This window comes from Drosophila innubila, assembly GCF_004354385.1.
Source record: "Drosophila innubila isolate TH190305 chromosome 2L unlocalized genomic scaffold, UK_Dinn_1.0 4_B_2L, whole genome shotgun sequence".
Taxonomy (NCBI): domain Eukaryota; kingdom Metazoa; phylum Arthropoda; class Insecta; order Diptera; family Drosophilidae; genus Drosophila; species Drosophila innubila.
In genome coordinates this window covers 13,266,157-13,287,344 of record NW_022995372.1, presented here as the reverse complement: position 1 = coordinate 13,287,344, position 21,188 = coordinate 13,266,157, and the positions used below count along the sequence as shown (strand labels likewise).

General features: G+C 34.8%; 1 protein-coding gene across 1 annotated transcript; it reads right to left on the bottom strand.

Moving 5' to 3' along the window:
- Positions 1–1,758: 1,758 nt before the first annotated feature.
- Positions 1,759–2,205, bottom strand: LOC117780962. Its single transcript, XM_034617663.1, has one exon. The coding sequence runs from the start codon at positions 2,167–2,169 to the stop codon at positions 1,762–1,764; it is 408 nt and encodes a 135-aa protein (XP_034473554.1). The 5' UTR covers positions 2,170–2,205; the 3' UTR covers positions 1,759–1,761.
- Positions 2,206–21,188: the final 18,983 nt, after the last annotated feature.

Here is a 21,188-nt window from a genome sequence, read left to right as displayed (position 1 = left end):
ATATAGCTGTCATAGGACCGATCGGGCGAAAATCAAGTCTTAGTATAAAATCTTTTATGTTTTATGAGACATTGTTCCTAATATGATAGAATATGCATTTAAGTTAACTAAATATTTTTTAATTTTTTCCATTAATAGTTTTTGCCATAGTAAGTACGGGGTCTCCGACAGTCGTGAATGCTCGACTGTAGCACCGGCTGACTAGTTATTAGCTTCTTAGCACATTATTTGGTTAGACAATTGTTTTACGGCTCCAAGTCAAAAAAGAAATATGAAAACGAAAATTAATTGAGTGTTTAATCGACAAATGTAAGTTAATAAACGAACAAAATATTTTGGTGGCCTTTAAGCTTTCTGACATTCACCCGCATTGTGATAAGCCCCCAAACCCGATAAGGGGATTTTTCCCATAAAGCATTTCAGTTTTGACTTCATCGCCAAGCATTCGTTGGCAGTACAAGTGTGTGGCCATTTGGTCAATCTTATCGCCGAGAACCTCAATTCGAGAGGCCAAAAATAGTATTCGATGTTTAAATTGGTATTTTGGTATTCCCCAATTACTACGTGCTTACTAATTTCAAAGATTGTAAGGGTATAGAGTATATTTTTTTTATATTATTCAATAATTATAGCTTTATATCAAAATATTTTCACTCCAAATGCTAGAAATTCTAGTCTAGAATAAATAATAATAAAAATAAAATTAAATAAAAGCATTAAAGTTTTCAAACAAATATATTTAATTATGTTATATAAGTACTTACGAACAAATCAAACATGTTATGTATCTAAATATATTATTTATATCATATCATCATGAATAGAATTTATGTACTTTATAAATATAACGTTGCACTTTCTTAGAGTACAGGGTATATTAAAATTGGTACATGAATACGAAAACAGTTTCTTTTACAGCGCTATTAAATATAAGAAATTAAAACTGGAACAACAACAAAATTATGTTACGAATGCATTGATTATAAGCTGACAATTACGTTCCTTCTGTTATGACAGAATGACAGTGCAAAACTGCTCTTGTCGATGTCATTAACGAGAGTGCAATTGAAGAAGACCTTAGGTCAAGGTCCCCGGCATGTTTCGTAGAAGAGATAGAAGTCTTAGGGACTGTAGTACATGTGTTCGTAGAATGATAAGCCAATTTTACTTTAAAATGTATGAGAATATGACAGAGCTATCAATCATTTCGTATAATCTTCAGATCGATTGATTAATGCTGCATTAAAAAATATATGAAACTCACTTCTATCAAAGTGGCAAATGATTCCTTTTGTTACAGAGAATGGCACACATATCATTGAGACGTGGCTGTTTTTAATATACTTGTGTGTTTAAGCACTACTCGTATCTGCAAAATACTCACATTTATCCGTTATATGAATACGTATGTCAATACACATATGCCGACAGCAAAGTACTCACATTTATCAGATATATGAATACGTATGTCAATACACATATGCCGACAGTTTTTACCTACTTTGTGCCCGGCACTCCACCATTTAAAAAGTTGTTTTAATTGTTAATTTAAAATACATTATTAATATGTTGATATTTTTAACCATATTACATTATAGCATATATCTTAAAATGATAAAGCTACAAATGACCCCATTGAATTTTTAAGTATAAATAGTTTAGCTTGGGATCTATGTATATTAAGGGTATATTCTAGTTGAGCACTTATTCAATACTTGATCTCCGTTCCATTGTTTGACCTTCCCATCCGCCATCTTGGTCTCAGCAAACATGTTCCGCCTGGGAAACTGTGCATTTGAGCAGATTCCTTTTGTCGCGGCTTATCCGACCACGGGCCGCCATATATTTCTCATGGATGAGCGCGTACAGCTCCTGCTGAAAGTATCCATGCTGCGGCTCCGTGTTCTTGTAGTCCCGTCTTATTTGCTTGTCCCGAAGCTGGAACTCGTGCCACAGCAACTGAAGACCCTGCCACTTTTTGTCAATAAATACCAGAGTCTTGCGTTCGAAAGGTGATTTTTTATAGTTCGTAATCGAATGTAAGATGAAATTTGCATTGATTTGTTGCTGCAGCGCCAAATGATCCAGCCGCAGAAGACTGCTCAGCGGATAATCCAGTTTTCCCATGGGTAATCCAAGTCCCAACTTTAAGGCAGCTATGTTAGGCATATTACTAGCAACTTCTACTGCTGACAGTCTCTATTCTCATTATATACTAAATTATTGACCGCATCTGGTTGAGTATTTATAGCATACAGTGTTGATAAAAATCCACATACTTATTGGTGGACATTCCCTCCTCACTGATAATGCGACGGGTAAAAATAATGGGGATTTCCGATTGATGCGATGAAACCACAACAAAGCACAAACTGTCTGTGTATATTCCCAACAAAGACTATCTTCAAAATACATACTATATATTCAGCGGAGAGATTTATAATTAAATATGTTTAAGCCTATAAAGTATTAATTTCTTGTCAATTTTAAAATTTGAAATTAAATTAGTTAGGTCAATCTAAATTTAGGGCGGTGCCGTTGTTCCCAAAAAAGACAATCGTTAAATTTATTAATTCATTTGATTACTTATTCTGCTAATTATTTCAAAGAAATATTAACCACGTTATTTCCAACTAGATAGAATTTGTGTTTCATATTAAATCTCTGTTAAAAATGTATTTTTTTACAATTTGATTAATATTTTCATTTGTACAAAGTCTCTAATCTGATAAGTTGTAAAGGGTGTTAAATTGTTATATAATTTTCTAGCCACTTTCCATCTTTATGAATCATGTTATAAACGATGACTACAGGTAAATCATATGTTTTTTACTTTAAGTGAATAAAAATAGTTTGCACATTAGGTAGATTTACTTTTGTGAGATCAGCATTAGAACAATTGCTTTTAGACCTATGATAAGGGCGAGGCCTCTATCAGGTGAGTTCAATGCTCGATTGTTGCTCTCACGAATACTGCTCGATAAGCATGATAAGCACTCACACACACGCACTTTCCGACACCCACTTTGCCCCGCTCAATCAACACAGACACACGCACACACGCACAACATATTCTCATCAAAAGGCTCACTCAATGCGAGGCTGGCACATTAGCCTACTCAACAAAATCGTTAGACAGTCGATGAACACAATCGTTAAGCATTACAGTAGGCAACAAAATTTTATCGCCCCCTTGTGGGATGAGGGGGAAGTGGAAAGTGCGAATACATATTATCGTCAAGTGTCGCCAATCACGCCCCAATCATCGAAACGCCCCTTCAACTCAACTCGAGACCCAATGTGTAGATGAGTCTTACATGGGACCCTTGAACTTAATAATGATTTAATTACAACCGTATAGTGTCTATCAAGTGTCACTGTAATCATATGTAACGAATAGTCCATTGGTCTTTTAGCTACCAAGCGATGGTGAAGAGATACAGTGACTGCAATTGTAATTGCTTGTTGTGCATAAATAATTGTAGATTATGATTTGAATTTCTGACTGATTTGTTTTATTTCGATCTATAGATAAGTTAAAATACAATCAAACGTCAAAATCTATTGTTAGATTTCAATACATTGCGATTATCTTGGAAACATAAGCACAAGTATTTCTATATCTATATTTCTGTATCTATATTAATTTGCTGACCTGCGACAACAGTCTATATTTCATTATGTGGGCATTTTATGAATATGTTGATTCTATAATGTGTTGCATATTTCACGGCTGCGTGAGTTACACTCAAAAGTAAATGCCTTTTAAATACAATTTTGCAAAATGATTTTAATCAAATGAGCTGTCAATTATTATGATTATTATTTGCTAAGGTTGATAGTTGTTTTAGATACATTAAAATAATTATATTGTTGTCGCCGCATTGGTGCATATTTGATGTTAATTTTGGTGTTTAACTATGGCCAGCTTTTGGTTTACCTATTTAATTTGCTTTTTGATTTACGAGAATATTTATTCAGTGGTCTATCAACAGCATTTGTCATTTAATATTTTAATGCAAATCATTCAAGATTTTCATTAAATTATTATTATAGTATTATTATTTAATGCCAGGCTCATGCTCAAATTTATTTGCCTATTTAGATTTATTTAAGCACACTTGCTCATATTTCTTATTTAATTGCCGAAATGGTAGAAAATATTGAAAGCAAATATAGAGGGCTAATTCAATTAAATATAGAGCTAACTTTCCCCAACTAGCACACATTAATGACGCTTTATTCGTCCCGATTGCATTGTCCAATTGACTGTGAAAAGCTGTGAAAACAAAAACTCCGCCTGCGAGCTAAAAAAAAGGTGGAAAGTAAGCGAGATAGTGCAAAAAATAAGCTGACCAACAGCAAGTCGCGCAATATGGCTAATGCATTTCTAAAGAGTTTTTTATCAACTAAAGTCAGAACAGCAGCTGCTTCATGGCTTCCACCTGCATCCCCTCGCAGTCCCTTCCCCCCTTTGGCACTCTTTTAAGCAAATATCATTAGCACTATGATGCCTTGCAGCTCACAGCCCACAACTTGTAACTCTTGGCTATGTCACAGTTCACGCCAGCTGAGCCGCTGCCCCTCAAGTTCCTCTTCGTTAGCAGCCTCAACTATGTTTACCCCACTTCATATGCACATTTACACACACAAGCATGGACAGCACTCATACGCAGTGTGTGTACAGACCATCGCATGTGTGCTTTCATACAGAGGTTAACTTTAAAGAAGTGAAATTGAATATATTCTTGAAATACTCTAGCTTCTAGATGAATGTAAAAGAACCTTCAAAAATTGGATAGAATTAGATAATATTAAAAAATGTGTATACTGGTATAATGAAAGTGCGTTAGATTAAGTGTAAGACAACTTGCAAGCCTTAGGTGCTATAAGTATTAAATTATAAATAATGTATACCGTATTTACAGAAAAATTAAAGAACATTAAATCAAAATTATTTTCTTGTTACAAAAAAAAAATGGTTGTGACAACCATGATTATAATACATAAATTTTTTACTTATATATAAATTCAGTTTAAGCTACTGGATTTGCATTTAAAAAATAAAAAGCTTAGACAAATTCAATAAATTTAAATACATATTTTCCAAACAATTAACTTTTTATATTACCTTTTATAACTATTTGGATTTAATTCAAAACGTGTTTGATATTTTAAGATAAGTTAATATTAATCTAGTAATTTTGTAAAACTCTCTTCGAAGGTTTTACTCGTACATTTAATGCCTACCTTTGTGTATGTAAGCATGCGTTACTTGAGAAAGTGTTTCAATTGAATTCTGCAGCCCATAAAAAATGCAATGGAACTTTTCCATATTACTTAAAAAGCAGACGAGACCAAGACGACCCAAAGCATAAGCATTAGAAGCAGATGTAGTTCAATGTAAGTAAGTATACCCTAACAGAGGTTTTTATGATTTTGCATTTTACTATGTGTTAATTTGATTCGCTTAATAATAACATTAACAAAAGATCTCATATTATATACTGTTAGTACAATGATAATAAAATTTTTGTTAATTTTTCCTTAATTATATATTGTCAGATCGGTTAAATCGGTTCAAGTTATAGTTTTAGCTATAAATATTTTTTGTACAATAAAAATAAATTTATTTGACTTAGTTTTAGCTTATCATAGAAATAATTAAGCCAGGCTTCTAGTGTATTGAATCTACGAATATATCTATGTAAATATTCAGCTTGTATTTTCTATCTTTAGTTTGCTGTTTTGTAGTGGCGCCACCTGGTGCTCGGTTATGCAAACGGGTAACAAAATACTGCTCTCAACTCAGTCTACTAGAAATTACTTTTATTGAATTTTTATCCATTTCTCGTCAGCTAAATTGAAACAGCAGCTAGGACTTCGACGCATCATCGCATCGACATACTAACAACTTGCCACAGTTTGTGTACTGTTTACATTGCCACAGCCTCAAAGCTTTGTCAGGCTGCAGGAACAGCAAAAATTGTTATAAAAGTGTGGCTTGCATTTTGTTAGTGTGCTTTGTATGACAAGTTGTTAGACATTTGACTTTTTTGCCATACCATAAACCATACCATTTGCTTGGCTCATAGTTTAAGCCATTGATTGCATTGCCCGAGCTGCGTTAGCTTTTGCTTTTCAATATGAGTACAAAAGTTTTTAAGTCTTCGTAAAATGTTTTTTGCTACTCTGTGTGTGTTGTCGTTGCCATAAGCCGACTGATGTTTACTGAATGGTTGAGTTGATAGGCATTTTGGCATTGTAAGTCCGGGTATTAAGTACTAGTACCAGTGAGTACTATCATAGACATGCATTCAGCGACATTCTTAAGTTTACAATATTTTTCTCCCTCTTCCTTCTCTCTCTCACTCTTTCCCTCTCTCTCTCTCTCTCTTTCTGTATGCATATGGAAGTGAGTTATTGAAGATTTCTGTAGAGGACAGCAATATTTTTAAGTGCTTGTGGATTAAGTTTGAAAAGCATACAAAAGTGAAGCTTGCAAGGGTATGAGAAGCTAATTTATTACTACTATTTATCGAAAATACATTATAAAGTCTAATATGCCTTCAATAATATTTATGATATAATTAATTTTACAGACAACTCTTTTATTTTATTTACATTCATATTATTTGTATTGAATTTCCCTTTCATTTTCATAATTATTCAACATTTTTGCTTTACTTTGCTTATCAAAGCCCCAGGCGAAAACAATTCAGCTTTATTTATGTACATATAAAACAACATATCTTTTTGTGCAGTTTTAATCAACGTTTTCACACCCATCTAAGCACACACACTCACTTTTATACCAGCTCCCCATAGGGATGCGACCTTTAGAATTCAATAGAAGAAGAAGAAAGCTTTACATAGTTTGCAAATAAATTAGAATTTGCCATAACCTTTGGATGGCTACCAAGTAAATGGGGGAAAACTTCTTGAAATACACGCAGCTAGAAGTGCGTGTTAAAACTTCAGACTTTCAGATGCATATTCGATCACAGCACCGCCAGCGAATTGAGCGTAAAACAAAACAACAACGTCTGCCCAGGCAAAAATCGACAAAGTACCAAGAGTTAGAGAAAAATAAGCAGTTCTATTAAACACCCAATTCAAAATCTAAAAAATTTTCAAAACTATAAAGAAGCAATTTACATCATAAGAGTTTTGTTCCTAATAATGAAAGTTTTATTTAGAGCAGTTTCTTTTATAAATGCCATAACAAAAGACGGTTTCAATATCAACATAAATCCGAAAGCATTTCCCATTTGCAGTCAAGTATGTACATATGAAATTTACTTATTCATCTATACAATTTTTTTAGATTTTAATTCATTAAGCTCACAACTCTTATTGAAGTAAATAAATTTGGTATTACCTGTTATTAATAACAAATGAAAATGAAGCCCAAATCCAAGGCATAAAAATCACCACTTAAAGTCTATATTATTCGGTCAAGCATTTCCTTGTTTGTAGGGTATTTGAAACCGAGAAACTAGCCAAACACCTTTAGGCTATTTGGAGAGGGAACAGAAGCCAGCGCCGTAGGCAATCGCACTGACTCCCGCATCGAGGGACGCAGCAGGAACCGACATCGGCTCTGGCACCACATGCATTTCAATTAAGGGCTACCGAAAGCACTTCAAGCGCAAAAACACGCACTGCCACGCCCACCGCGTTGATAGTCGGAACGCAACTAGAAGGAGTTTGGCCTGACAGTTGTTAGTCCGACTACACCTGAGAGGGGCTGACCGAGCAGCGACGAGCTGCGGCGCTTTTGGGCTGGAATTCTGGTTTTTGGCTCTGGCAGGTGGCAAGAGAGGTTGGGGCGGGACAGATGTAGGGTCAGGGGCAGAGGCAGGGGCACAACTGCGCTGGGCTAGCCAGGCACATGCAGGAGTATCCACTTTGTTTATGTTGCGTGGCTGCACTTTATCAAAGCGCCACCGAACGCTAAAAACAAACCGTGGTTGCCATCGCCATTTTGACTTGCATCCCCCCTAGCCACACCCATCTATAGTTGCTACACATTGCGTTAGAGCAAAAAGCTTTTCAGCTCGCTCGCGCACGCACTTCCGTTTCCGCTTCTTGTTGTCTCTCTGGCTGCTGCAACCCATTGCCAGCTTAAGGCTGTTTGGTTAGCTGCTGGGCATGATGGGCGAGATGGGCGATATAAGGGTATAGGGGGGAATGTAACGTAGCATATTTGTTATTCATTGGGGGACAATTTCACCAGCTGCATATGCAAACAATTACCGCAAAATAAAAGGTAAACAAAATTACTTCCGAACAATTTCACGTTCGAAAACATGAAACACAAACAAAAACCAGACCCAACCTTTACTTCACAAGACTCCTCTTTTACTCTTTATCTATCTTTTTTTCTCTCTCTCTCTCTCTCTCTGTCCCAGCTTCAATGAATTTGCTCTTGATGCATGTGTCTATAAGGCAAATAATAACTTTTGCCCTTTAGACGCTCCACTTTACAGCAATGCGCTTTTTAGTTACAGCTTGTTTTACACGGCAGCTAAAGAAACTTAATTAAAATTGTTTGCAAATTGTAGCTATGCCGGAAATAAAACAAAACTCGGGATGCGAATGCACTCATTTTAAAAATTTAATTAAAGTTTTTTAGCGTTAATATGAGAAACGTAAATAGAGATAAATATTTGCAGCTTAGCACCATTGAAAATAAGATAAGATTTTACGCTTTATTAACATACTGTAAAATAGACAAAAAAAAATGCAGAAAAACCATTTAGCTTTACGGCTTTTAATAATCAGACGGTGAAAAAATAGTATGCTGAACTTATCGCTTTTCTATTTATCTAGTTAAATTGATAAGCGAATAATAAATAAATTAAGACTTTAAGACGGAGAATAAAATTTATATTCTACCACTTGAATATCAACTTAACTTTCAGTTAACTTAAATATTTTATGCAAGTCTTTAAAAAAATCAAATTGTGTGTAAAGAACTTTAAAAATATATGAATATTCAATTTCAATATACATAAATATAATGAAAGCTTATCCAAATGAATATAAATAAAATAAGTATAAGCAAACAATTTGTAAGAAATATAAAATATATTTTATCCGTAAGTTATTATGTAGAGTAAGAAAACGTATGAACCAGTTTGGTTTTAATTAATCTGACTAGCATCAAGGTAAATTGACATGTCCATATTTTTGCATATTTTTGGTAAGGGCTAAAAAAATACCACAACAATGTTTAGCATGGCGTCGGCAGCCCGACTGACAGCTAAAGTTAATGCAACTGTCAGCAGCTGCTCCAGCCGTGCTGTGAATCCTTGTATCCTCATATCCTTCATCCCTGCCACCAAAACATGTATCGTGTGTCGCGCTCATCTCCGCCGCTAGCTATGCAGCTCTGACAGTGTTTTTTTTTGCGAATCTCTTCCGTTTTTTGTTGGTCAACTAAGTCTCGTCCTGTGCCCATTTGTCCTGGGATATTCATCCTTTATTGCTGTTATGAGTGTATTTTGTGTATTTTTATTTTTGTGTATACAGTTTAAATAATATCAAGCAGACTAAAATGTAATTATGGGAGAATATTTATTCTTTGTGCCCAATATAAAAATGGCACGCCAAATTTAATTATTATTTGGCATACGTGGCGCATGAGCATTAACCTTAATTCGATTTGATGCAATGAATATACAAATAAATTATTAAAGCAAATGCAGTTAAAACTCGTCAGGCGTAAATTTAGCAGAATTAATGGACAAAGCAGCTAAATAGTCAATTAATGTAAAGGTGTTCAAATGGGTGGAAATGTTTGGACATATCGGAAAATTATTTATAAAAATTATACAATTTTTTTCTGAACAAACAATAATAATGATACTGTGCAGATTGTATAAATTCAATTATACTCATAACTTTTATGAGTTTTAAATATGATTTATTAAAAAATATCATTGAAAATCATAGTAATTGATATATGAAAAAAGGTCTAAGGGCCGATTTTTCAATGTCTCCTTAAATTTTATCGAAGAGATATTATCAAATTTGACACTAATTTCTATACATTTTACGTCAAAATATCTCTAATATAGTTTGAAAACCCCTCAACTAGACATTGAAAATCCGGCCCTTATTCAGTCCTTTTTTTCTCAAAATTATCAGAAGGTCAAAATAAAAAATTTGCTTCAACGATATATATATATAAATAGCTAATAAAAGATTTTCTGTGCCAACTACTGATTTAATATGGTATATAATTTTTGAACTTAAAAATTGTATAAATCATGGACTAAACCAAAATCAGTCTCCTTTCAATAACTCCAACTGAAAAATAGGCTTATAGAACAACTTTATGCTGAAGTTTCAATACTTTGATCATTCCTTTTTCGTGGCCTTTTCCATGCGGTTCGCAATTTGCAGCTTGTGCCGCCATAGCAAGAATCTTAAGCTGTATGAAACAATTCCAGCCAATTAATTTATCCACTTAACACGCAAACTTTAAGAGCAAATATTGGCTGCTGTCTGCGGTTGCCCCAGCCAAGGCATCCCCATCCCCTTCCGCTTCGCCATCCCTCCATTTCCTCCTTTCCCGCCAGCTGCTATTCAATCTCAGATTTCTGCAGTTCTTGCGCCGCAAAGTATGCAATTATTATATAGAAAGAAATCAAGCGTCAGCGTTGACCACTTTTTGGTATGGAATTGGGTTGCATTTTGTTTCAATGGGCACCGCAATTGCCTTTAAAATGCAGTTTTTTGGTTTTCCTTTTATTTTTTGGTTTGGGTTTCTTTAATTGCTCAACGCTTAAACTTCAAATGCGGACCAAACTGTGTTCATATTATTTTCATTGCATTCCATGTGGCGTTTAAGCTCTCACACCTTCGTTTTGGTCGGGCCAATAAAATGTCTGAGCTCCCTGGGTCGAGTAACCAGTTAAGGTGTGTCTCTTCCTCTCTCTCTCTCTCTCTCTCTCTCTCTCTCTCTCTCTCTCTCTCTCTCTCTATGTGTGTGTGAGTCACTGTGTGCGTCTTTTATTGGCTTGGTGGGGAGCTGACTGAAAGAAGGAGAATCAAGGCGAGAAAAGCGCTTATCAGGCAAATTTTTTGAGTTTTGTTGGCGGCATTATTGAGAAATTAAGCGTGGATCGTGTGCATTTGTACGGCACGTACAACAGCTCCACAAAAGGTGGCAGAGTATAAAAGGAAAGGTGATGCCAACGCAACGCAGCTTCACGGCATCAATGCACCCGACCTGGGACCGGGAAGGGAAGGAAAACTTTAATGATAAAAGTAGCAGGCGGAAGCGACTAACGGAAATATTATAGTTGAAGTACACAACATCGGCATAGCGTTAGCAAGCAGGTGTAACAAAATTAAAACGACAACCCGCTGGGAAAGTGTGTAATGGGAAAGCAGGAATCTGGCTCAAGTCCCTAGCAACAAAAAATTCGAATGTAAAGAGCACGAGCGAATGGAATAACTGTAGGATACCAGAAGGAAAAGAATACATGTTAATTGCAATAGAAAGGGGATTATATTCGGTATTTTATGTCAATATATTTATAAAGAGACTTAATTCAAAATAAGTTTATTTTAAAATAGTGTAAATATGCAAAAAAAAAACTTATTTGAAATGAGTTTGTTTATTGCATAACATTGCATATCTATTTTAAATAGCGAACCTATAACATTATAAATGAACAAAAATAAGCCAACCATGAGTAAAGGCAAGAAGTAAGAGATTTAAATGCAAAGACTTAACACCTACGCAAATATTCATTTTAGAAGAGTTAAAATTACTCCCCCAGACCCTTTTGATGCTAATCTCAAAACAAAGAGAAAGCTTAAATCCACATTAAGCAGACGTATTAAGTAGTATTACAAAGACCATAAGCATACTTATTTTAACTTGTAGCTAGGTTTCTCAAAAGTATTATGAGAGGACCACCCACACACACATGCACTTGCACACGCAGACTTGGAACGTGAGGCAAATAAGTCACTGGCATTTAACGAGCTGCAGGAGCCGTTTCGAGGAAAGGGGGCAGCTCTGTAAACATAATCAGGAGCTAAGCAATTGCCGAGTAACTGGAAATGGACAGCAGACGCAGTCAGTCCAAAAGTATGCAACAATTTATGCATGTTTACAATGGCAATTTCGGGTGGCAAATGCAGAACAACGTTGTCGCTGGACTGTATGTGGACTGTGGACTGTGTGGACAATGTGAACTGTGGAGGTTACAAATGGCCAATGCCCTGGTGTGTAGCATACTTTTTGGGGCAGCGCGCAGCATAGACAAACATTGATCACTTACAGGAAGCCAGCTGTGGACGCAAGCAGGAAATAGCTGGGAAAAAGAGTAGGTATATGCAAGAATGCAGAAGCCAACTGACCATTTTATCAACTGCATTGGGCTGCAGCAGCCGCATGTTAATATCGGACAGCAACCAGGCAGGCATCGTTCCCACGAGAGCGAGTTGTAGTCGTCTATTGGCCAATGGATTAAAGTCTGACCACGTTGGCCATGCTGCCTTATTGCTCCTCTCGCTACACTGACAGACAGCAGGCACCCAACATGTGAACAACCTGGTAATGGCCTTGTCCTGTAGAACAAACGAGCCGCATATTTTGTTTTTCCCTTCTCAAAAGCATTGCTCAATTCACTGACTGTTAACATTTTTCCTACCCCTTGTCATAAATATTTGCAATTGTTAGGAATTTTCTTATTTCGTTCACCAAACGAAATTTTGGTGCTTTGCTTTGCATTAAATATATACCGAATTCCATTTATGGCTTATTACAAGTCAGCAAACTGATAATTAAGTTTCTGTAAGGCATTTGGAATATAACTTCTTAGTAAAATATATAATTATTTTATAGAAATATTTTCGCATTGATTAATTGAAATATTTATCCTGATAAATGTTGATGATGCAAAACTTTAGAAACTAGTTCCAACAGACTGCTAAATTGATTGAAAGGTCATCTTGTCAAACATTTATTCTTAGTTATACCTATACGGGTTTAAGATACTTTAAAATGTATTGTGTTCACTTTATTGTATTTCAATTTCTCAATGTGCTCTGCTTATATTAAATGCTATTCAATATGAAACACATACAGTAAGTATCTAAATGTACGCATATGTTTATATATAAATTGGTATATGCATATGCATGTACATATATGTATAGCTATAAGCTATACCAAACCACTTATTCACTTAGTCAGCGATCTTGAACCAACAATTTCCACTGCCAATAATATTGGGCAAACATTTTGGCAGAGTGTCAATTAATTTGCCACACAGACGCCGCCACTCAACGACTAAACTAGCAAAATTAAGTTGACATTGACGTTGTTATTGTTGTTGTTGTTGCTGCTGCTGTTGTTGTTGCTGCTGCTGCTGTCGAAGCAATCGCAGTCGCAGTCGGCGTCGCAGGTGTTTGAAGTTTTCGGTGTCGATGTCACTTGACGGCATCAGAGAATATTGGGTGAGCAGCTTCCAGCAGCTTTCCACGCCTTTGCCAAACACGAATGCCAGGCAACGATTGCTATTTAGCTGATTGTGTGGTTTTGGCTTTAAACGTCTATACGCAGCCCCCCTATCTTACCCCCATCCAAGAAACAGACCACCAGGCAGCAGCTGCAATCTTCATCCCCCTTCTACTAAAGCACTTTGGCCATAAAGCGCATGCATTTAATTAATTGCGTCATTTTGTCTTACCCTTAAAGCGAATGAATGGAATGAATGAAGTCCTTACAGTTCACACAAGTGTGGGTTTGGGAAATGCAAATGCTCGAATATATCTGTGAGTATTATAGACAAGACTTTAAGTATTGAATGCTCTACAGATAAATAGAGAGCCAGATAATAAACATTAGATAATATGCAATGGATTATTGTGAATATTTTGATAGTGTAATAAATAGATTAAATGGCAAATAGCTAGAAATATTGAGATTGAGGATATACAGGTATGGTCAGACAAATAAAAGGATAGATAGATGGATGCACAGATAGATAAGTAGACAGGTATCAATTAAAAGAAAAATTGTTCGTTAATTTTAGATATTTTTCGGTTTTAGATACCGTATAAGACTATGCAATGATATTGGGTACATAAGATACGAGTATTTTTTAAATATTTGTCCACTTCTAAGCCTGTTGAAAATATTTTAAACTTAGTGTAGAACATTTAGTGTCTTTCTTAAGTGAAAATATTTATTAAATAATAATTATTTATTATAATTATTAAATTTAATTTAAACAATGTTATTATTAATCAAAAGAGCTGAAAAAAATATTTTGAAATCATTTTATTTTATAAAATTTTTATTACGGATACACAATCCCTTGTTGTCAGTGATAAATGCTACTATTTCCTTTTAAAAACCTTATTAAATTAGTGTTTGACAAACCTTATTATTTTTTTTCAGTTACACTAATTTTGTCAATTAAAAAAATTTTAATCCTTTGGATCAAATTATATTTACAGGGAGGTGCTTTTGTTACCCCGTTTCTTTTCATTATTTATAGCATACATTTTTAGACCCCGTACTTAAAAAAAGTACAGGGGTCTATTAGGTTTGTTTTACCGAATATGTGCGTAACAGGCAGAAGAAGGCGTGGCAGACCCTATAAAGTATATATATTCTTGATCAGCATCAACAGCCGAGTCGATATAGCAATGTCCGTCTGTCTGTCTGTCTGTCTGTATGTCTGTCTGTATGAACACCTAGATCTCGGAGACTATAAGAGCTAGAGACCCCAAACTTGGTATGTGGGTTCCTCTATATTGCAAGCAGATCAAGTTTATTTCAAAATTTGGCCACGCCCCCTTTATCGCCCACAAGTCGAAAAAAAAAATTATAAGAACAATTTAAAAGCTAGTGACACCAAATTTGGTATGTAGATTCCTTTATCTTGCAGGCAGGTCAAATTTGTTTCTTTTTTGAATCGGACCACTATATCATATAGCGCCCATAGGAACAATCGGTCGAAAATCAAGTTTTAGTATGAAAAACTTTTTTGTTTAATGAGAAATTGTAACCAAACTGATACAATAAGCATATGACTTGGTTTTATATATCCTGTTCAAAGTTGGTTCAAATCGGATCACTATATCATATAGCTGTCATAGGACCGATCGAGTGAAAATCAAATCTTAGTATGAACAACTTTTTTGTTTTTTGAGATATCGTAATCAAACTGATAGAATATACATAAAACTTGGTTTTATATATCCTGTTTAAAGTTGGTTCAAATCGGACCACTATACCTTATTGCTGTCATCGGACCGATCGGGCGAAAATCAAGTCTTAGTATGAAAAACTTTTTAGTTTTATGAGATATCGTAACCAAACTAATTAGATAAGTATAACAATTGGTTTTATATATTCAAATCGGTTCAAATCGGATCACTATATCATATAACTGTCATTGGACCGATCGGGCGAAAGTCAAGTCTTAGTATAAAAGTCTTTTATGTTTTATGAGACATTTTTACTAATATGATAGAATATGCATTTAAGTTAACTAAATATTTTTTAATTTTTTCCATTATTAGTTTTTGCCATAGTAAGTACGGGGTCTCCGACAGTCGAGTATGCTCGACTGTAGCACCGGCCGACTAGTTTACAATCATTTGAATTGAATTTTTTTTGAAAGAGCTTGAGAAAAGGTGTGCTCAATGTGTTAATTAATATAAGTGATCGGCAAGTCCACACTCGGACACAATCAACACGGAGTTTCTTTCGTTGCTCTGTTCTGTTAACTGTCAGATATTTACATAATCGTTTGTCTGTTGGTTTATCCCAACTTTGAGCTGGGGTACTCTAACACTTTGCGACTGCCAATCAAGAAGGTCAGATAAAAAACTGTATATAGTAAGAACTGACAGAAGCACAAGTTACAAATTCTTTTGCCTTACTTACTATCTTTGGCCATAGACAGTTTTCCTATTATTTTGTAAGGAGAGAGAGAAAGCTGAAAAGCTTATCGATTCAAAATCGAATCAAATCAAATCAATTTGCAAGCTTCGCTCGTAATGGAGAAATATGCCAAGTATTAACTTGGCAAAAACAAGATACGAGCCCCAGCAGCTTATACTTCAACTCCTGGCAAAGGAAACTCCATCTTACTTCTTTTATTCGTTTTATTCCCACCTGGAGATGCACTCATAAATCTCAATTTTCAGCGCCAATAACTGGTAAAAGTTTCTTGTGCAGTTTTAAAGCTTTCTCGCACAGCTGCAGACGCATTTAAATTTAGAATTTTTCACTGTGCAGCAATTACAAACGTGGGCGGAAAGTGGTTTTGGGAGGGATGAGCTTGCCAGTTAAATCGTTGCCCTGTTTTATCTTTATTTCGACCTAGTCCACTTTATCGCTGCACCGTACACTGCAAATATCTTTTCTTTTATTTTGTGGCAAGCGTTGGCATTTCCGCCATAAAATTCCACCGAACCCGATCTCGAAAGCCGCAACACCATTCCAACCAGCTCAAGCGACCATAAAAAATTAACAAAATAGAAAAAAAAAACAGTAGGGGCAGACAAGAGAAATATTCTAAACGGGCACAAAACGCAACAAAATAAAGACAACAAGTAAAAGGGTAGCTTTCGCCCACAAAAATCGTAAAAAATTAAAAGTATCTGGCAGATACAAGAGTTGCACAGCACATAGCTCTCTCTGGCGGACATTGCTACAGTGTGTGCCATAAATATTGCTCTATGGTTTCGGTCATGCAACTAATTACATTTGCATTTGTTTGCAGTGTATCTATCCTTCACTGTCTGTCTGTATCTTTGACTATATCTGCGCTTAGACCTTTGAGATACCATAGCAAAAGTATTTGGTATTCCTTATATACAAATTTAGATTCGCGAAAATATTTTGTAAATTAATTAAGGGCTTTAAAATATTTAGCCAAGAATTCAATGCAACTAAAACATAGAATTCAAGAAAGAAACTTAATTTTAACAAAATATTTCAAACGTAACATCAGTTACATATTACAAAATATTTTGGTCTCATATAAAAAAAAATCAACCAAAAATATAGCTTAAGATATATAAAAAATAATAATATAATTTCAACTCTAGACAATTAATATTAATATCAATTAATATTTGTATGCAGTATTAAATATTTATTGAATATCTTACTTTATTTTGCAAATTAAAACCACTTCATATAAACTCACTTTCACTCACCGCTTGATTAAACTCAGCCAACTGACCTCCACGTATATGCAACATCATTACAAATTTTCCACTTGACTTTGCCCCCATATCCCAAAAAAAAGGGAACTATGCCCCAGGTAATCAACACCTCGATAGACCCACAGCCAAACCACAAACAGGAAAAATCAGCAATGTTCAATCGGATTCGTTCTTTTTTTTTATTTTTCACTCTCTTCACTCTTGACTTGATTTATTTACCTTTAATGAACTGCGAGCAATAGCAGCAACAACAACAACAATTGCGGGTAAAAAGTGCTAACCACAGAGCCCGACAGATGACAAACAAGTTAAAGTTATAAGCCAAAAGCGAGCAAAGTGAGCAAAGCGACCAAAAGCGCGCACTGATCTTTGGCCATTTTTGACTTTGGCTCGCTTTTGACATGATGATGACCTTTTGAGGGCCAAATGAACAGACCAACTGACAAACCCACAAAGTCAACTGAAATGAACATCCAGCAGGTTGCAAGTTGCCAGTTGCCAGTTGCAGGTTCAACTGAGTTGCCATCGTGGCTGGTTCATTGCTAATGCTCTTCTCCCATCCGTTGAATGCAACAAACTGCAGTTGAACTTAACCTCAAACCTAATAAATAGCTTAATTAGTCTTTTGTCTGTGTGTGTGTGTGTGTGTCTGTGTGTGTATTCGTGTTAGAGCAACTCATTCTACCAACAGCTGACCCATTGCATCATTACACATTTAAACGGTTAGCTTCCGTACATCTCCACCTGCCACCTGCCCCACCCAATATTTTGCAGTCCCTGCTCAACTGCTGCTGAATGTCTGCGTTTCTCTGGCATCGGACACAAAAAGTAACCAAGTTATCGCTATGAAATGCGCATCTGGTTTCTTGAAAATGAATTTTATATGTAATGGAAACACTTGAAAGCGTTTAATGACAATTCCATAGCAGGATGCTATAGCGAACTTCAATCACTTGCATTGACTTTCGTACGGAGAACAGATCTATAATAAATATCAGAGGTACATTTACATTATAAAGATTTCATTAACATACATTCATTGCCTAGCTGTTCCTTTCAGGTTTTGCTTCAGTTACTTAAATATTTTAAATTTCCAGTTGCAAAATATAATTTGTATCTAACCCCTTTTTAAAATATTTATATATGGAAGATTATTTTACTAAATGTAAGAAGTATTTAAAAAGCAAATATTTTCTGGATATTTGTGGTTGTTGGGTTGTTGGGTGGAATCCACTGCAACTAACAATTACTTTTCTTCTTTCGGTATCGGCATCAGTACCGGTACATAACGGAATACATTTTTTGAACGCATTTAATAAAATTTTTTGACTAGAAAATGAAAGGCCTCAGAATCAAGTTTAAAGTGTCGTTTTATACTAATTACGATATAAGGAGTTAACTATAGTAAAACTTGAGATTTAAAATTTTGAAATTTCAAAATTTCAAAATCGAATCCATCCAAATCGAATCTTGGTCGAAAACAATTAATTTTTCTAAATGATCAAAATTTGAATACAAATTGAATAGAGACAAAACCATGATCAAAATGACATTCCGCTTGAAAATCGGTAAAGTTTTGCCAAAGTTATGACAGTTCGAAGTTGCTCAAACCTCTGATTTAGCAACTTTACAAGTCAAAATATTTCTTAATATTGACAGGATTTTTTACAAGAAAATAAAATGCCTCAGAATCAAGTTTAAAGTGTCGTTTTATACTAATTACGATATAAGGAGTTAATTATAGTAAAACTTGAGATTTAAAATTTTGAATTTTCAAAAATTCAAAGGGGGGACCCTTACCATCAATATAGGACCATGACTATGATAGTCGATAAATAATAAATATTTCCAAATGCAAACAATTTAAATGCAGTTTGAATTAAGAGACCGAATCATGATCAATATGACGTCCGATTGGAAATCGGGTCAGTATTCTTTAAGTCATGATAGTTGGAAGCTTGTCAACTATTTGATATATTTAGAGCTATTCAGAAAAACCAGACCATTTGGAAAATTATTATCTGTATGAATGCCTAAAGATCATAGGCTCGAATTATAGCAAAGACAATATTTAAATGTTTTACAACCAAGGCGTTTTATAATAAAATTAATAATAATATGTTATCAATCATATTTTGTGGCAACATTACGAATGTGAACCAAATTATTTAATTCTGGATTTCATACAACATTCTAAATGCAAACCAGGCCACAAAGCTGCTATTAACAACGGTAAAAAAAAAACAACAATAACAATATAAACAAAAACGCGTTGCGATAATTATGTATGAAGCAATTATTTCGCATGTCCAGCAACAACATTAGCAAAAGGGAAAGCAACAACAATGCACACAGACATATGACAGCTATTGTTGTTGTTGCTGCTGGTGGTACTGTTGTTGGGGTCTACGTGCGATCCACACAAATTGAAAGCCGACGAGCCAGCCAACAACAACAAACGAGTTAAATGCCTGACTGACGTCTATAATTACAAAGTGCGCAACAACAACAGTAACAACAGCAACAACAGCAACGCGTGGGCTCTACGATAAAAACAACAATTTGTGCGAAGTTTAAACACGTGCTGCCAACAACAAAAACGAAAACATGAACAGCCAAAAACGAGCTGAAAAAATATTAAGTGGAAAATGCGTATAATTAAGTCACCAGCCCAAAAGTAGGCAGTACAAAATACCCCAAAAACACTCGCGACTCCAGACAGCCAAACAGGGAGTGATAGAGAGAGAAAGATGGAGAGAGACAGAAACACACATACACACTGTGTGTCGCATATATTTGCAAGCAGGCAGATAGAAAATGAGTCGAGGTATAACTGTATTTGTTTGTGAACGTTCCGTTTTCATTTATAATTTGGATTTCTGTGTGGCCATCGATGAAGTATTTTTAAAATTGCAGAAGTTTTTTATTGAGCTTTGCGCATTCAAGGTTATTATCCAGTTGTTGAAATGTAAAAAGAATTAAAATGGATATTTTTATATACATACATACAACGTATGAATTTTTGTCTGCTTTAATGTGCATTTTACTGTACTTATGAGAGTATTAAAAATACTTTTTACAGTATTAACCACAATTTAAAAATCGAATAAATAATTTTAATTAAATTAAGTTATTAAATTTAACATATTTTTTCAAGGATTTTGTGTCTCAAAAGCAGCGGATATTCACTTTAAATCAGTGGTGATTAACACAAGCTGTTGCATACCTTTAGGCAAATAACACTGGTAAAATTAAGAGTCATGATATTTATGTGGTAAATATTAGTACAAAGTATAACTCATTTTTATTTTTTTTTATGATTAATGTTGTTTTTTATAGTAAATTTTAATTTTGTTTCTCATCAATTTATCTATACATTTTAATATGCTTAGTTTCCCAATAATGCAGCTCTTAAATTAAATTATTGTCAATATTTTATATACCATATTTAAAAAATACATGTAAGTTAGCCTTAATTCTAATTTCACATAACACCGCTTCATCTAAATTAAAAGAAATTATTTAGAGTTTTAATTTTTATTTAGCACATTTGAAATAATCTTTTCTCAATAACTTTTTTAATCCCATGCTTTTCTTTGTATCTCTCATACTCAAATAAATTATATAATACCCCTATGAAAGGGACAAACTTAACTGGACCGTTGCTTATTGTAATGGGCCTTCTACAAAATCTATCTGAGTGAGACAAATTTAATAATTACACAATTAAGATACAGCATATCCTGGCGAACGCGAACAATCGCAAGCGCCGATTAACGCCATGACCGTCGCTGTTGTTGACCATGTTTGTTCTACAATCACAATGGATAATGCCACGCCCACCGCCTATCCAATTAATACGCCTGTCGCTCGGTCGCTGATTTCGCATGTAAATGTTTGTACATTAATCCAGGAGCCTTAACGCCCATTTTTGTCGTTGTTACGAGACTGAAAAACTACAACATTAACAT

Coding starts and splice junctions, on each gene's coding strand:
- LOC117780962 (XM_034617663.1), bottom strand. CDS start 2,169: ATGCCTAACATAGCTGCCTTAAAGTTGGGACTTGGATTACCCATGGGA.